General features: G+C 36.0%; 1 protein-coding gene and 1 long non-coding RNA gene across 2 annotated transcripts; both read left to right on the top strand.

Moving 5' to 3' along the window:
* The first annotated feature begins 3,438 nt into the window (after window positions 1–3,438).
* On the top strand, window positions 3,439–10,605 carry LOC120463781 (uncharacterized). The gene is made up of 6 exons (XM_089132813.1): window positions 3,439–4,853; window positions 6,408–6,553; window positions 6,634–6,693; window positions 7,180–7,239; window positions 8,302–8,361; window positions 10,537–10,605. The coding sequence occupies exons 1-6, from the start codon at window positions 4,802–4,804 to the stop codon at window positions 10,603–10,605; spliced, it is 447 nt and encodes a 148-aa protein (XP_088988939.1). The 5' UTR covers window positions 3,439–4,801.
* Window positions 10,606–12,280: 1,675 nt separating this feature from the next.
* LOC120464768 (uncharacterized) lies at window positions 12,281–15,461 on the top strand. Its single transcript, XR_016168852.1, has 3 exons — window positions 12,281–12,552; window positions 13,122–13,235; window positions 15,267–15,461. It is a non-coding gene; the product is annotated as an uncharacterized LOC120464768 (long non-coding RNA).
* The last annotated feature ends 2,614 nt before the right edge of the window (window positions 15,462–18,075 follow it).

The following is an 18,075-nucleotide window of genomic DNA, read 5'->3' as shown; positions in this document are numbered from 1 at the left end:
GTAGAGAAAATCTCAGAATTTTGCCAGTCTCTCAGTGTCCCTCTGTGTGAGTGAGAGGAGGGGCGCCTGTCAGGTTAATTTTAACCCTTTATTTGCTGTGTGCGACTTCTCTGGCATTTTCGGGGGCCTTAACATCCTCGAAAACTCTTGAAACTTTGCACACGGGTCAGAACCCATGGCCATCAGGGCCGGGCTGAAGCTGGTAACCGGGCGTGGCAGGGCGGCTCGACAGCGCCCTCTGGACTGGGATTCGAACATTTGTCCATAAATCAAACACACTTGCATGAATTAATATGAAACTCGGTACAATTATAGATCACATCAGGCCAAACAACTTTCGTGCTCTAAGTTTTATGACAGTTCAAATGGAAGTTATTTATGAATTATGAATTATGGGTTGTTTGAATAATTGTCCTAGGAGAAATACATCAAATTACAACGCATGTGTTTACCAATCACAACCAAACTCGGTGTGCATGAAGTCAAGACATTGAGGATGCTCAATTCCGGACGGATTTTTGATATCTCGAACGGTCTGGCCGTGGCAAGGAAATGAATTTTATGACTAAAAAAGGACACATAAAGTGTGTTATAACTTTGCTCATTTTACCTACAGTTACAAAACTTACCACGTATATTGTTCTCGTCAAGCCGATCAACTTTCCAATTTAAAGTCATTCGCTCTGAGCAACAGAAAGTCAGATATTGTAGTTTGAATGGATTTAATTCCCCTGCGATTCTCTCTCTGTCTCTCTCTCTCTCTCTCTCTGTGTGTGTGTGTGTGTGTGTGGGTGTGTGTGGGTGTGTGTGTCTGTGTGGGGAGGGGAGGGCTGTTGTCTGTGTTTATGTGTGTGTGTGTGGCTGGCTGCGATTTTTCCTACAAGTCCTTGTCTCTAAGTCCTTGTCTTTTTGCATAACAATTTTGCATAACAATATTTTTAAAATGACAAAATAGGCATATAACCCCCATCTTTTAAATGTATAGTTTGCTTTAAATAAAAGTAAGATTGTATTTGTAATTGAAGTTGAATGAATTAAAAATTCATGTGCTATATTTCAATATATTTGTTTTCCTTAAGATTTTAAAACACTAACTTCATTCTTATCTGAATTACAAATATTTGTTTCTGTATAAAATAATACTCTGACTAAAAACACATTTGATGTTTTTTTGTATTTTTATTTACATGTATTTGTGTGTGTGTGTGTGTGTGTGTGTGTGTGTGTGTGTATAAAGTGCAGGGTTTTTTTTTAGATAAAGTAGAATTTCTATAACTATGTGTTGAACTAATAAATCACTCTTGTGTGTGTTAAACACAATCTACTTAATACAGACAACTTCATTATAAAGATAAATAACAAATCCCAAAAATATATGATTATAATCTATGACAAAAAAAGCCATTACAAACTATATTAATGGAAAATACACATTGCTCTTTGTATTGTTGTAAAATATTCATGAAAAACAAGATAACAAAAATCAAAAAGATAAATTATTTTAGATATAGCCATGTTTTAAATGTATAGCAGATATGTTAATTGAGGCAGCAACATACAAACTTTCTAGAACAACATGGACCTGGATAGCTGGTTTTTATGGAGGACAGTGAAGAGGAAGAGGGTGCAAATCAAACAGCTCATTCTCAGACTACACAGCAAACAGTTTAAGTTTTTAGTGCTTTGTTTGAGGTTTTTAGTGCTCTGTCCTATCTATTATCAACATATAATAGATGGAACAGAACAAGAAAGGCAATTAATAATCTGTCATTGCGTCACTGCATTATGATATGAAAGGCTCAGTACAGTGTGGCACAAACCGCTTATGCACATCCCGAGTGGAGAATGATGCGCTTAAAGCCACATGGAGTTACAGCGCACAGCGCATCGAGTCCGCATTGATGCAAACTCTACAATACACTTCTTTTTGATAGTCAAAGCGGGGGTTACGTTTTTACACGTCGTAAGAATAACCCTAAAGGCACCAAGGTGGCAGTGCCACTGGCTTTATATTAAATATAAATATAGCTGTGAGCAGCGATAAAGGGCCAAAGCCGGCGGTACCACCATAACGGTGCCTTTGGGTAACTAAAGGCATCGGGGGTTGCGATGCCACCGGCTTGGGCCCGCAATCGCTGCTCGCAGCTATATTTAGAGCCCAACCCCTGAAAGGGCGAAGGCCCTATTGTTTTCCTTAGGATTATTATTATTATTAGGGCCCAAGCCCTGAAAGGGCGAAGGCCCTATTGTTTTCCTTAGGATTATTCTTTTCTATTATTATTATTATTATTATTATTATTATTTTTCTTACGACTATTCGGGCACTTTTGGGGCCCTTAACATGCTCGAAAACTCTTGAAACTTTGCACACGGTTCAGAACCCGCGGCCATCAGAGCCGGGCTGAAGATGGTACCCGGGCGTGGCAGGGGGCTCGTCAGCGCCCCCTGGAATGGGGTCCGAACACTTGGTCCATAACTCAAACACGCTTGCATGTAATAATATGAAACTTGGTACGCATGTTGATCTCATCGTTTCATCTATACCTCCCGCTTTTACTTTTTACCCCAGCCCAACAGGAAGTCGGCTATTGAGGTTTGTAAAACGCTCGCAATGGTATTTGAAATACTCCTCCTAGAGCTTTGATCCAAATTCGACGATACTCGGTCAGCGTGAAGTCAAGACATTGAGGATGAAAGCTTGTGTGGGGATTTTTGATATCTCGAACGGTTTGGCCGTGGCGAGGAAACGAAATCATGGCGAGAAACGTGAAACAGGAAGTTTGTTATAACTTCAGCATACATTAACTGATCTTGATGAAACTTCAGCAGTATGTTCGCTGTAAGAGGACGATCACATGGATGTGACTATTGTGAGTCAAAGTTATAGCGCCACCAACTGGCAGCAGGAAGTGTGTCACTTTCAAAATGCTTTGATATCACCCTTTTATTTTTACCCGATTTGCTTCAAACTTCATATGTATAATGTAAACATACGGCAGATGTAGACCTGTGAATGGATTCTTGATATCTTTAAAACTGTTGCCGTGGCGACGCATCAAACTTTACCCTTCTTTTAGGATGCTTTTAGGATGCTTTTGAGACCCTTAGCATGCTTCAAAATGCATGAAACTCGACTGACACATCACATTTATTAGCCAGTAGACATGTGCAAAGTTTCAGAAACGGGCGTGGTGAGGGCTCAGTAGTGCCACCTTTTGACAAAAGTGGGGTTGTTAGTTTTAACTAGAGTTACAAAAATTGGTATGTATATTGTACTCCTCGAGCCGGACAACTTTCTAATTCACACTTATTAGCTAGGACCCACAGAAAGTCAGATATTTTTGTTTGAATATGGTCACTCTGAGCCTACATGTCTCTGTGTCTCTGTGTCTTTGGCTGGCTGGCTGTCTCTCTCTGTGTGTGTGTGTGTGTGTGTGTGTGTGTGTGTGTGTGTGTGTGTGTGTGTGTTGGCATAAGTGGTTTATGAGACCAATTTTCAGGTTTACATACCAGCATTACAAGACCAATTGGTTTATGAGACCACTTTTAGTGGTCTCGTAATTCTGAAATTTTTTATTGTAATAATTATTGACTTCTAATATTAATTAAAAAAAATAATGCTTGTGTCTTTTCTTTATTATTACTTTTGTTAAGTAATGTTTCTATTTCAGTGTTATGACACTCCCTACCTTTTTTATAACCTTTACAAACACTGTCCTCTTAAACCATGATGTGTCTGTGTATAATCGGAACAGTGCCCCTGTAGGTGGGATTTAGTATTGCAAGGTACACACATTGGCGCCAAATTACACACATATTCGCGCCAAATTAACGCAGTTTACGTCAAAGAAGATTTGCAGCGCTTCAGTGAACACCACAGCTGCTGGATCTACGGTGAAATAGTAAGTAAGATAATATATTTTGTTTATTTTTTTCATAAATATGAAATCCGCGATTCCTCAGAGTTAGTTTCAGTTGTCAAAATGATTTGTAGTTGTCAAAATGATTTGTAATTTAATCACTTAAACTGTGGTAATGGCGCGTGAGAGGAGCACTGCTTGTAGAATCAGCTATGAGACGCAAACATGATTTAGATCGCAGCGAATGTGGTAATCATTCAAAAAAATACTATTTAAATTATATAGTTGTGAAATAAAGTGGCCTTGGGCTGAGCACACTGCTAAAAAGTAATTTCGTCTTATAAGAAAATATTTATGCGATATATATCTTCACTTGGTAGTTTATCAAAGTTCAAATAATACGTTATAGTAAATCGACATCGGAAGAAGCACAATCTAAGTTATTCAAGTGTCGCTGTCTGTGCGGTCGCGGTGGTGTGAGCGGGAGAGATGGCAGGTTTAGCCGGCTGAGGTGCACGAGAACACGGGGAGCCACGGCCTTGAGGCTGGAGCCATTTTGTCACCCAAACCACTGCTGCGAATTTCACGGACGAAAAAACATTAACTAACATTAACATTAGACGGTTTACAAGGCTGCGTTATATGTTAAACACATTTAAACATTATAATAAAACTTAATGCTATTGTGAATTAATAAACCCTATGTTTTAAATAATATGATATGCAGCATAGATGTCTGTATACAGTAGGCCTATGCAATTTAATTATTTACATGCGTGTTTTTATTATTATAATTTATTTTTTTTTTATTTTTTTATTTATATATAATACTGATATTAAACTGTTTATCTGTAAAGATTGACTTGACATATTTTGTAGTGATTCGGAGTCATCGGATCAGAGGGCCAAATCCTCTAAAAGATGCAGAGAGCAGTATAAAAATGGGAAAAGACAAAGACATAATAACCGGGAGATATAAAAATCCTGTCAAAGGTAAGTTTCTTTTTTTTCCCATAAACCTTAGCCTATCTCTTAATTAGTTAGGCCTAGTTAACATCTATTATACTAGATAAACAATGTTCAACCAAATACAGTCTGTAATTTGTGCAGTGTAACATCATGCATGGTAAAATCTAGTAATGGAGTATATTACATTTCAAAATTGACCAAAGTGTTAGAACTAACCACAAAGAAGATTGTACTCTCACTAGATGATCTGAGCTGTACCCGAACATGTTTGACCCCCAAAGCCCGGTTTGTTTGACTAGGGGGTAGGGATGTCAATTTTCACAAATTCCCATGATCGATCGTCGTTGAAATTAACGATCAATTAATTGTTTAATCGTTAGCATTAATGGCAAACAGCATTACAGGGTCTGCAAATGCTGCTCAAAAAGCTATGTTCCTCACCAAATTAATAAGAATTTTTCTTAAATCTAAATAAAGGGTTAGTAGGATTGTAAAATGTTTTGATCTGATTGATAAATTAATTATTTGGTAACACTTTATTTGAAGGGGTGTTTATAAGACTGATATGACACTATCATAAACATGACATAACACCTGTCATAAACATGAAGGAGCCTTTATGAATGTTTATGACTGTTGTCATTAAGTGTCATTTGGTAAATTATGACACTCTTAATGCAAAGTTGACATTGTTTAAAATGTCTTTGTTATGACAACTTGACATTAACAAAGACAAAAATGTCTTGATTATGACAACTTGACATTAATAAAGATAGAAATGTCTTTGTTTTGACAACTTGACATAAACCAAGTAATCATAACTAGTCCAACGTTTTCCACTTTACTTGATGTAAGGGGAAATATTAATGACACTGTTGTTAAAGCATTTGACAGTGTAATAATCTTTAATGACATCTTTATAAATAGTACAATGTGTTCCACTTTTTTTTTATTATTTGTTATGATTTCTTTGTTAATGTCAAGTTGTCATAACAAAGACATTTTAAACAATGTCAACTTTGCATTAAACTTAATGACAACAGTCATAAACATTCATAAAGACTCCTTCATGTTCATGACAGGTGTTATGTCATGTTTATGAGTGTCTTGTCAGTCTTAAGCACACCCCTTCAAATAGAGTGTTACCAATTATTTAATATATAAATACAACAACAAATACAATGTCTAGTAATGAAAATCTAGTAATGGAGTATATTACATTTCAAAATTGACCAAAGTGTTAGAACTAACCACAAAGAAGACACACACTTTCGTTTTTTGAGAAAATTAAATGCTTTTAAGTGCGGAAAATACGAGATGGTGCTCACTGCGGAACATAAAATCCACGGGGAGGAGTCGGATCCAGATCCAACTCCTCCCACCTTACATACACCTAAAACTAACCAACCAACTCCGGCCCTGATCTCTAAACCCAACCCTAATCCTACCCATCTCCACCCCTTGGATCGTGATCCGACTCCTCCCCGTGGATCTCATGTTCTGCATTGAGGTGCTACTGGAAAATACAGCAGTTTAAATTTTTTTTAACAGTTTCTTCTTGATTTTTATTTCATTTAGGTCGGGGTGTGTTTGCCCCAACATTTATATTGAGAGGTTCGTTTATTGTTCAATATAAAGACATCAATAATGGTGAAGAGATAACCTATGATTATGGAGGACATGACTTGCCATGGCGTTCTCGCTATGGCCAGAAAACGTGCAAGGTAGATATTTCCAAATGTTATTTAAAAATTGATACTATCATCGTCCAGTTGCTTGCTTCACATTTTTTTCTGTCTTCCAGTTTGTCCATGAGCCTGTCGCTCCAGCCTTGACAGGAAGTGAAGTCACATCTCCTAAAGAGGTTTGTTAATACTTTTCACAATTAAGTTTCACACGCCTTATAACATGATCTGACGTGAAATTATGTTATTGCTACTAAATGTGATTTTAGCTGTAAACTATTGTTAAAAACACACAAGTGTTGTAAAACAATAGTCTACTGCTGAGTCACATACAATAGTCAAATGAGTCCTCATAAACCGAATAATGTCCTCATAAACCATGATTAAACACACACAAGTGTTGTAAAACAATAGTCAACTATGAGTCTCATACAATAGTCAAATGAGTCCTCATAAACCGAATAATGTCCTCATAAACCATGAATAAACACACACAAGTGTTGTAAAACAATAGTCAACTATGAGTCTCATAAAATTGTCATATGAGTCCTCATAAACCGAATAATGTCCTCATAAACCATGAGTAAACACACACAAGTGTTGTAAAACAATAGTCTACTGCTGAGTCACATTATAGCTCCTTTCTCCTTGTTTCTGTCTTCCAGTTTGTCCATGAGCCTGTCACTCCAGCCTTGACAAGAAGTGAAGTCACATCACCTGAAGAGGTTTGTTAATACTTTTCACAATTAAGTTTCACACGCCTTATAACATGATCTGAATTGAAATTATGTCATTGCTACGAAATGTGATTTAGTGGTACACTATTGTTAAAAACACTTGTGTGTGTTAACTCTACCATGAGTAATGCTGCGTTCACGTGCTATGGAAAATAGGATATTTTCCACTTGTGAACTGGTATTTACCAGTGTGTTGCGTTCAAGTACTTTTGTTGTCGTAATGTGGTAAAAAGATGGAGATCCAGACCTGATATTTAGCTAAAACTATATTAGATTGCTTAAATCATCTGCAACAGCAAGAAAATGATTTATCAAAACTCAAAAGGTAAATAATATGCTGTATATTTTCTAGATCATGAATAGTATGTATTTTTTTACCATTCACGACTCTCGCGGTGTTCTCCGCCATTTTGAAATGGTCAAAGGTTATTTTCATCTCGGCAACTTGTCCATTAAAATATTCTACGAGTTGCCCAGTGGTAAATACCACATGAGGGGGTGTTCATGTGCATTTTCCACGTCGGCTTTTGGTATTTACCATAATTACCATAGCACATGAACGCACCATAAATAGACACAAGTCTTGTAAAACAGTAGTCTACTGCTGAGTCACATACAATAGTCATTTGAGTCCTCAAACCGAATAATGTCCTCATAAACCATGAATAAACACACACAAGTGTTGTAAAACAATAGTCTACTGCTAAGTCACATACAATAGTGAAATGAGTCCTCATAAACTGAATAATGTCCTCATAAACCATGAGTAAACACACACAAGTGTTGTAAAACAATAGTCTACTGCTGAGTCACATACAATAGTCATATGAGTCCTCATAAACCGAATAATGTCCTCATAAACCATGAGTAAACACACACAAGTGTTGTAAAACAATAGTCTACTGCTGAGTCACATACAATAGTCAAATGAGTCCTCATAAACTGAATAATGTCCTCATAAACCATGAGTAAACACACACAAGTGTTGTAAAACAATAGTCTACTGCTGAGTCACATTATAGCTCCTTTCTCCTTGTTTCTGTCTTCCAGTTTGTCCATGAGCCTGTCACTCCAGCCTTGACAGGAAGTGAAGTCACATCACCTGAAGAGGTTTGTTAATACTTTTCACAATTAAGTTTCACACGCCTTATAACATGATCTGAATTGAAATTATGTCATTGCTACGAATTGTGATTTAGTGGTACACTATTGTTAAAAACACTTGTGTGTGTTAACTCTACCATGAGTAATGCTGCGTTCACGTGCTATGGAAAATAGGATATTTTCCACTTGTGAACTGGTATTTACCAGTGTGTTGCGTTCAAGTACTTTTGTTGTCGTAATGTGGTAAAAAGATGGAGATCCAGACCTGATATTTAGCTAAAACTATATTAGATTGCTTAAATCATCTGCAACAGCAAGAAAATGATTTATCAAAACTCAAAAGGTAAATAATATGCTGCATATTTTCTAGATCATGAATAGTATATATTTTTTTACCATTCACGACTCTCGCGGTGTTCTCTGCCATTTTTAAAATGGTCAAAGGTTATTTTCATCTCGGCAACTTGTCCATTAAAATATTCTACGAGTTGCCCAGTGGTAAATACCACATGAGGGGGTGTTCATGTGCATTTTCCACGTCGGCTTTTGGTATTTACCATAATTACGATAGCACATGAACGCAGCATAAATACACACAAGTCTTGTAAAACAATAGTCTACTGCTGAGTCACATACAATAGTCATTTGAGTCCTCAAACCGAATAATGTCCTCATAAACCATGAGTAAACACACACAAGTGTTGTAAAACAATAGTCAACTATGAGTCTCATAAAATTGTCATATGAGTCCTCACAAACCGAATAATGTCCTCATAAACCATGATTAAACACACACAAGTGTTGTAAAACAATAGTCTACTGCTGAGTCACATACAATAGTCAAATGAGTCCTCATAAACCTAATAATGTCCTCATAAACCATGAGTAAACACACACAAGTGTTGTAAAACAATAGTCTACTGCTGAGTCACATACAATAGTCATATGAGTCCTCATAAACCGAATATTGTCCTCATAAACCATGATTAAACACACACAAGTGTTGTAAAACAATAGTCTACTGCTGAGTCACATACAATAGTCATATGAGTCCTCATAAACCGAATAATGTCCTCATAAACCATGATTAAACACACACAAGTGTTGTAAAACAATAGTCTACTGCTGAGTCTCATACAATAGTCAAATGAGTCCTCATTAAACCGAATAATGTCCTCATAAACCATGATTAAACACACACAAGTGTTGTAAAACAATAGTCTACTGCTGAGTCACATACAATAGTCATATGAGTCCTCATAAACTGAATAATGTCCTCATAAACCATGAGTAAACACACACCAGTGTTGTAAAACAATAGTCTACTGCTGAGTCACATACAATAGTCATATGAGTCCTCATAAACCGAATAATGTCCTCATAAACCATGAATAAACACACACAAGTGTTGTAAAACAATAGTCAACTATGAGTCTCATAAAATAGTCATATGAGTCCTCATAAACTGAATAATGTCCTCATAAACCATGAGTAAACACACACAAGTGTTGTAAAACAATAGTCTACTGCTGAGTCACATACAATAGTCAAATGAGTCCTCATAAACTGAATAATGTCCTCATAAACCATGAGTAAACACACACAAGTGTTGTAAAACAATAGTCTACTGCTGAGTCACATACAATAGTCATATGAGTCCTCATAAACCGAATAATGTCCTCATAAACCATGAGTAAACACACACAAGTGTTGTAAAACAATAGTCTACTGCTGAGTCACATACAATAGTCAAATGAGTCCTCATAAACTGAATAATGTCCTCATAAACCATGAGTAAACACACACCAGTGTTGTAAAACAATAGTCTACTGCTGAGTCACATACAATAGTCAAATGAGTCCTCATTAAACCGAATAATGTCCTCATAAACCATGAGTAAACACACACCAGTGTTGTAAAACAATAGTCTACTGCTGAGTCACATACAATAGTCAAATGAGTCCTCATTAAACCGAATAATGTCCTCATAAACCATGAGTAAACACACACAAGTGTTGTAAAACAATAGTCAACTGCTGAGTCACATACAATAGTCATATGAGTCCTCATAAACCGAATAATGTCCTCATAAACCATGAGTAAACACACACCAGTGTTGTAAAACAATAGTCTACTGCTGAGTCACATTATAGCTCCTTTCTCCTTGTTTCTGTCTTCCAGTTTGTCCATGAGCCTGTCACTCCAGCCTTGACAAGAAGTGAAGTCACATCTCCTGAAGAGGTTTGTTAATACTTTTCACAATTAAGTTTCACACGCCTTATAACATGATCTGAATTGAAATTATGTTATTGCTACGAAATGTGATTTAGTGGTACACTATTGTTAAAAACACTTGTGTGTGTTAACTCTACCATGAGTAATGCTGCGTTCACGTGCTATGGAAAATAGGATATTTTCCACTTGTGAACTGGTATTTACCAGTGTGTTGCGTTCAAGTACTTTTGTTGTCGTAATGTGGTAAAAAGATGGAGATCCAGACCTGATATTTAGCTAAAACTATATTAGATTGCTTAAATCATCTGCAACAGCAAGAAAATGATTTATCAAAACTCAAAAGGTAAATAATATGCTGTATATTTTCTAGATCATGAATAGTATATATTTTTTTACCATTCACGACTCTCGCGGTGTTCTCCGCCATTTTGAAATGGTCAAAGGTTATTTTCATCTCGGCAACTTGTCCATTAAAATATTCTACGAGTTGCCCAGTGGTAAATACCACATGAGGGGGTGTTCATGTGCATTTTCCACGTCGGCTTTTGGTATTTACCATAATTACCATAGCACATGAACGCACGATAAATAGACACAAGTCTTGTAAAACAGTAGTCTACTGCTGAGTCACATACAATAGTCATTTGAGTCCTCAAACCGAATAATGTCCTCATAACCCTTACGAAAAATAATTGCAGTACAATGAAGTACAACTGCAGTAAAACTGCAGTTTAAAGCAGTATAACTGCAGTACAATGAAGTACAACTGTAGAATTGCAGTATTAACGAAGTATAACTGCAGTATAGATACAATGTGACTGTAGTACATTGAAGTGCAACTGCAGTAAAACCACAGTACAAAAAGTGCAACTTCAGAATAGTGAAGTAAAACTGCAGTACAACTGTAGATTTGCAGTATTAACAAAGTATAACTGCAGTATAGATACAATGTGACTGCAGTACAACTGTAGATTTGCCGTATTAACGAAGTATAACTGCAGTATAGATATAATGTGACTGCAGTACAACTGTAGATTTGCCGTATTAACGAAGTATAACTGCAGTATAGATATAATGTGACTGCAGTACAACTGTAGATTTGCCGTATTAACGAAGTATAACTGCAGTATAGATATAATGTGACTGCAGTACAACTGTAGATTTGCCGTATTAACGAAGTATAACTGCAGTATTGATATAATGTGACTGCAGTACAACTGTAGATTTGCAGTATTAACGAAGTATAACTGCAGTATAGATACAATGTGACTAGAGTACATTGAAGTGCAACTGCAGTAAAACAGCAGTACAAAAAGTACAACTTCAGAATAGTGAAGTAAAACTGCAGTACAACTGTAGATTTGCAGTATAATGAAGTAGTTGCAATAACTTCAGTTCAGTGATACACTTTAAAAAGTGATAGACTTTTTTTGATAGAGAAAACTAATCAATTTTTTTTTATCTTTTTGTTTTTATTGGGCTCTCAGGCAATGAAATCAGTTTTGCCATTAAAAAGTGAAATTACTGAACCTAAATAAAGGAGCAAAAAAAGACAGATGAAGTTTTTGTTTTTTGCATCTGAAGTCTTGGCCTACCAATATTAAACTGTACTGCAGTTCTGCTGTTTTGTGCGAGACATAGCCCATGTGACGAGCTTCCTTCGCGCGCACGCGCCGCGGGCGTTGTTCTGACAACGAGTCTTGAGAGCAGCTGATGCTCATTACTGTCAGTCAGCGTCTTTCCGCGTAGTGTCTGCTCCATAAAATATGGTTTGGTTGATTTCCTCACTGAAATTATCGTTCATATAGGTTCATATTTATGAACTATCACAATTAAAACACAAAGACATGACAGCATTACTCGTGGTGACGACGGTCATTAACAAGTGGAATGGAAGAGAAGCGTTTTCTGGAAGAAAAGAAGTTCATTGCGCGAGGCCTTGTCAAGTCATTCAGCTTAGAGGTGAGTAAATTATAACATGTCCTCATATTTCTCTTTTTTTTATTTTAGATTGGTGTAAAAAAGACTTTACGTATATGTTGTTCAACCCGGTGTGAAAATAAGAAGAAACGCCGCTTCTATTCTGTAATGTTAGTTTTACCATTCTCCGGTTTAACGTTACACTGTTTAACGTTATTGTTAACTGCGTCACAGCAGATTGTGTAACTTGTTTGCCCTTTGCAGCATATTGTCTATCACTTTTAACACATTTTTTTTTTAAAACTATCTGTATTGTATGAAGTGCTATACACGGTGACTTTACTTGTTTAAATTTAATATCAGGAATATTAGAAATATCAGACACTAACTTACTGGAAAATACAAGCAAATTATGTTCAGTAGTTTGACATTATGTGTAGAAAAGATTATTTTTTTTTTTTTTTTTTAAAGTAGGCTAACTTACTTTTTTTGTGTGATTGCTATTTCCAGGAAAATGTACTGGTAACAACTAAAAACAGAAGACGATGGCTGGGGTGAAACAAATATGCACTCACAGACTTTAAAAATTGTGTGTCTCTGCTTTTTTCCAGAAATGCATGTTATTGGGCAAATTGTGTAGACTGTCAATGGAGTGACAGAAAGATTTCATCAAAAATATCTTCAGTTGTGTTCCCCGTGTCTTGTGGGGTTGGAATGACATGAGGGTGAGTAATTTAACTTTTTATCTGGAGTGTTCAAACTCATTATTAATGCTGAACAATAAACCATAAATTAACATAAATAGGATGTAATTCAGATTAAATCTAATATGGATATGTCTAGATATAGAATAACATTTTGCTAAAGAAAACCTCAAAAAGGTTCATTATAGATACAGTAAGATACAGTAAACACCTGTTCACTGGTCATTTTCCACAGCTGTATGCAAAGGCAAGTGGGCTTCTCCTGGGAGACTAAATTAATCACCTAGTTTAGTGCTGTCTACTGTTTTAGAAGAGGAAGTTGCTCAACTGCATTTGTGAGAAAATTGAGCCGAGATCTCTTATATAAAGCCAAGTGTTAGGGACGCACGATGACATCAGCACGACATCGGTATCAGCCAATAAAAGCTTAATGATCATCGGTATCGGCCGATAGTAATATCTCTGCCGATGAGCCTTGCCAATATGTGGTGGATATACTATGCGCACGTGACGACCGTGAACGTAGCATGAGCGCCAGCAACTTAAATGTCCAGCTGTGTGGAGGAAAAGGTGCGCTTCAGTATCGAGTTCTTTTTCAGGCTTGAACAAACCATAACACACACACAATGTGTGCCAAAATGTCAGTTTTGTCGAGTGTCCTCATTAGAGCAGTTTTAAAGGTCCCCTGACATTTTTTTTATTATTATTATTTTATAATGTTTCCTGGGTTGCCCTTATGTTAGTATGTTTTTTAGATCAAAAATAGTCATAATTTCATAATTTCAAATGACTCAGAGCCGGTGTTGTGCCTATTTTCCACCCTCCGCCAGCGGAGCGCTGATGAGGGGGCGATCACATTAACACATGTCACCACTCACCACTCTTTTGCCATGTTCAATATTCTCCCCAACACTTTTTAAAACATCTTCGTGGCAAGGATGTACCAATACAAAATAATAAAACATCTCCAGTTAACTTTCAGACCATTCAATTTGTTCGTTTGTCAAATTAGAGTCCATCTAGCTCTGAAATGTGTTGTTTTTTTAAATCAAGTGATCACTTTTTGGCAGGTAAAATACTGCATTATAATGGTTGTATTGGCCCTTTACAGGTATTTTAATAGGTCAAAAGTACTGGGTGAGTAATAATCAGTCAGATTTAACCTCATTAATATAAGCAACACATTTCAGGGCAGAAATAACCTTTCAATCAATAAGTAGAGGCTTCAATCATTGAAGGTTGGTTGTAATAATGGTTGTACTGGGTGAGTGATGTTTATTTGCACGTTATGTCTGCTTGATCCACATAAAAGCAACTGCATTCGTAAAGGGAATGGGCGATACACCTGTAACACGCGGCGCGCGCTCCCGCGGCCGGCCATCAATCTTCGGCGGACCATCACTTTTCGGCTACGAGTCATTTGAAATACAATAAACGTACAAATAAATATTACAGATTAAAAAACGATCGGAAATGTCGTCCAATTTTCTAATACTATTGTTTGATGACAATAATACATTTGGAAAACAAAATACAGCCATTTCTGATTTTTTCTTTTAAACAAAAAACCAAGTTGCACCCTTTTTTAAATGTCATCTTTCATTCCGAAATAGAATAATGAATGAACGAAAAAGTACACGGGCCGTGCGTGTATTTTTTTATATATATATATTATTATATGGGGGGAAATGTGTATAAATATCGGTATCAGCCAAAATGAGTTTGCAAATATCGGCATATCGAATATTGCCCAAAATATAATAATTTGCGTCCCTACCAAGTGTCTCACACTGCATTTTCGCTCAAATTGACCTTTTCACTTGCGCATTGCTTGCTTTGTTTATGAGTCGAGTTTTCCTTTAAAAAGCAGATTGAGTTTGTTTGCAAATGCTGGATTTGTTTGTTTAATTATGGCACAATATTAATTCCTATTTCAAAAAACAGTGGCGTGTTCCTGCATTAATTTGCAGATTCATTTTAAGCACAATATATGCCTGTGGTGAAGAGTAACTGAAAAGATTGTCTCTGATTCTTTTTGTTTGTTTATTACAGACTACTTCCAAAATTGTGTTTCCACATCTGAGATGAAGGCAGTGAAAAGAACGAAGTGGAATAAGAATAAGCTCTTCAAAAAACACAACTTCTCTGAATAATGTGGGGGAAGATGTTTGCATGATTTGTAAATAAACACTTTAAATACATTGTCTAACTCTCAGCCTGTTATTTGAAATAAAATAAAAAGAAAAATCATGTTATTTGTTGCATTGCAGTTTGAGACATTCACTGTTTTGTACCTTAATTCATTATTGCAGATGTGTGAACTTATTTGGGACATTCTGGTTGTATTCCAATGGTATTGTACAGCATTTTATTTGTATTGCATTTCAGTAGTATTGTACTTTAGTCGAATTATGTATTGCAGTGCTACCGCAGCTATATTGCAGTATTATTGCAGTACTACCGCAGTTATATTGTAGAACTACTGCACTTATATTGCAGATCTACCGCAGTTATATTGCAGTATTATTGTAGTACTACTGCAGTTATATTGCAGTATTATTGTAGTACTACTGCAGTTATATTGCAGTATTATTGTAGTACTACTGCAGTTATATTGCAGTACTACTGCAGTTATATTGCAATATTATTGTAGTACTACTGCAGTTATATTGCAGTATTATTGTAGTACTACTGCAGTTATATTGCAGTATTATTGCAGTACTACTGCAGTTATATTGCAGTATTATTGTAGTACTACTGCAGTTATATTGCAGTATTACCGCAGTTATATTGCAATATTATTGGAGTACTACTGCCGTTATATTGCAATATTATTGGAGTACTTCTGCAGTTATATTGCAGTATTACTGCAGTTATATTGCAATATTATTGGAGTACTACCACAGTTATATTGCAATATTATTGTAGTACTACTGCAGTTATATTGCAATATTATTGGAGTACTACTGCAGTTATATTGCAGTATTACCACAGTTATATTGCAGTATTATTGTAATACTACCGCAGTTATATTGCAGTATTATTGTAATACTACCGCAGTTATGTTGCAGTTCTACTGCAGTTGTACTCCAACTACTGTATACTGCAATAATGCAGTTTTTTCGTGTCCAAAAAACTGCATTTTCTACATGCAGTATTACTTCTAAAAAAACTGCAGTAATTTTTTGTAAGGGAAACCATGAATAAACACACACAAGTGTTGTAAAACAATAGTCTACTGCTGAGTCACATACAATAGTCATATGAGTCCTCATAAACCTAATAATGTCCTCATAAACCATGAGTAAACACACACAAGTGTTGTAAAACAATAGTCTACTGCTGAGTCACATACAATAGTCATATGAGTCCTCATAAACCTAATAATGTCCTCATAAACCATGAGTAAACACACACAAGTGTTGTAAAACAATAGTCTACTGCTGACTCACATACAATAGTCATATGAGTCCTCATAAACTGAATAATGTCCTCATAAACCATGAGTAAACACACACAAGTGTTGTAAAACAATAGTCTACTGCTGAGTCACATACAATAGTCATATGAGTCCTCATTAAACCGAATAATGTCCTCATAAACCATGAGTAAACACACACAAGTGTTGTAAAACAATAGTCTACTGCTGAGTCACATACAATAGTCATATGAGTCCTCATTAAACCAAATAATGTCCTCATAAACCATGATTAAACACACACAAGTGTTGTAAAACAATAGTCTACTGCTGAGTCACATACAATAGTCATATGAGTCCTCATTAAACCGAATAATGTCCTCATAAACCATGAATAAACGCACACAAGTGTTGTAAAACAATAGTCTACTGCTGAGTCACATTATAGCTCCTTTCTCCTTGTTTCTGTCTTCCAGTTTGTCCATGAGCCTGTCACTAAAGCCTTGACAAGAAGTGAAGTCACATCTCCTGAAGAGGTTTGTTAATACTTTTCACAATTAAGTTTCACACGCCTTATAACATGATCTGAATTGAAATTATGTTATTGCTAAGAAATGTGATTTAGTGGTACACTATTGTTAAAAACACTTGTGTGTGTTAACTCTACCATGAGTAATGCTGCGTTCACGTGCTATGGAAAATAGGATATTTTCCACTTGTGAACTGGTATTTACCAGTGTGTTGCGTTCAAGTACTTTTGTTGTCGTAATGTGGTAAAAAGATGGAGATCCAGACCTGATATTTAGCTAAAACTATATTAGATTGCTTAAATCATCTGCAACAGCAAGAAAATGATTTATCAAAACTCAAAAGGTAAATAATATGCTGCATATTTTCTAGATCATGAATAGTATATATTTTTTTACCATTCACGACTCTCGCTGTGTTCTCCGCCATTTTGAAATGGTCAAAGGTTATTTTCATCTCGGCAACTTGTCCATTAAAATATTCTACGAGTTGCCCAGTGGTAAATACCACATGAGGGGGTGTTCATGTGCATTTTCCACGTCGGCTTTTGGTATTTACCATAATTACCATAGCACATGAACGCACCATAAATAGACACAAGTCTTGTAAAACAGTAGTCTACTGCTGAGTCACATACAATAGTCATTTGAGTCCTCAAACCGAATAATGTCCTCATAAACCATGAATAAACGCACACAAGTGTTGTAAAACAATAGTCTACTGCTGAGTCACATTATAGCTCCTTTCTCCTTGTTTCTGTCTTCCAGTTTGTCCATGAGCCTGTCACTAAAGCCTTGACAAGAAGTGAAGTCACATCTCCTGAAGAGGTTTGTTAATACTTTTCACAATTAAGTTTCACACGCCTTATAACATGATCTGAATTGAAATTATGTTATTGCTAAGAAATGTGATTTA

This window comes from Pimephales promelas, chromosome 6, assembly GCF_988280905.1.
Source record: "Pimephales promelas chromosome 6, fPimPro1.hap1.1, whole genome shotgun sequence".
NCBI lineage: Eukaryota > Metazoa > Chordata > Actinopteri > Cypriniformes > Leuciscidae > Pimephales > Pimephales promelas.
The sequence above is the reverse complement of the archived record's forward strand: the minus strand, read 5'-3'. Positions and strand labels throughout refer to the sequence as shown.

Excerpts from the sequence above, each read along its gene's own strand:
- LOC120463781 (XM_089132813.1), top strand. The coding sequence starts at position 4,802 with ATGGGAAAAGACAAAGACATAATAACCGGGAGATATAAAAATCCTGTC. Across the intron at positions 4,854-6,407 it reads ATATAAAAATCCTGTCAAAG|GTCGGGGTGTGTTTGCCCCA; the intron begins GTAAGTTTCTTT and ends TATTTCATTTAG. Across the intron at positions 8,362-10,536 it reads AAGTCACATCACCTGAAGAG|TTTGTCCATGAGCCTGTCAC; the intron begins GTTTGTTAATAC and ends TCTGTCTTCCAG.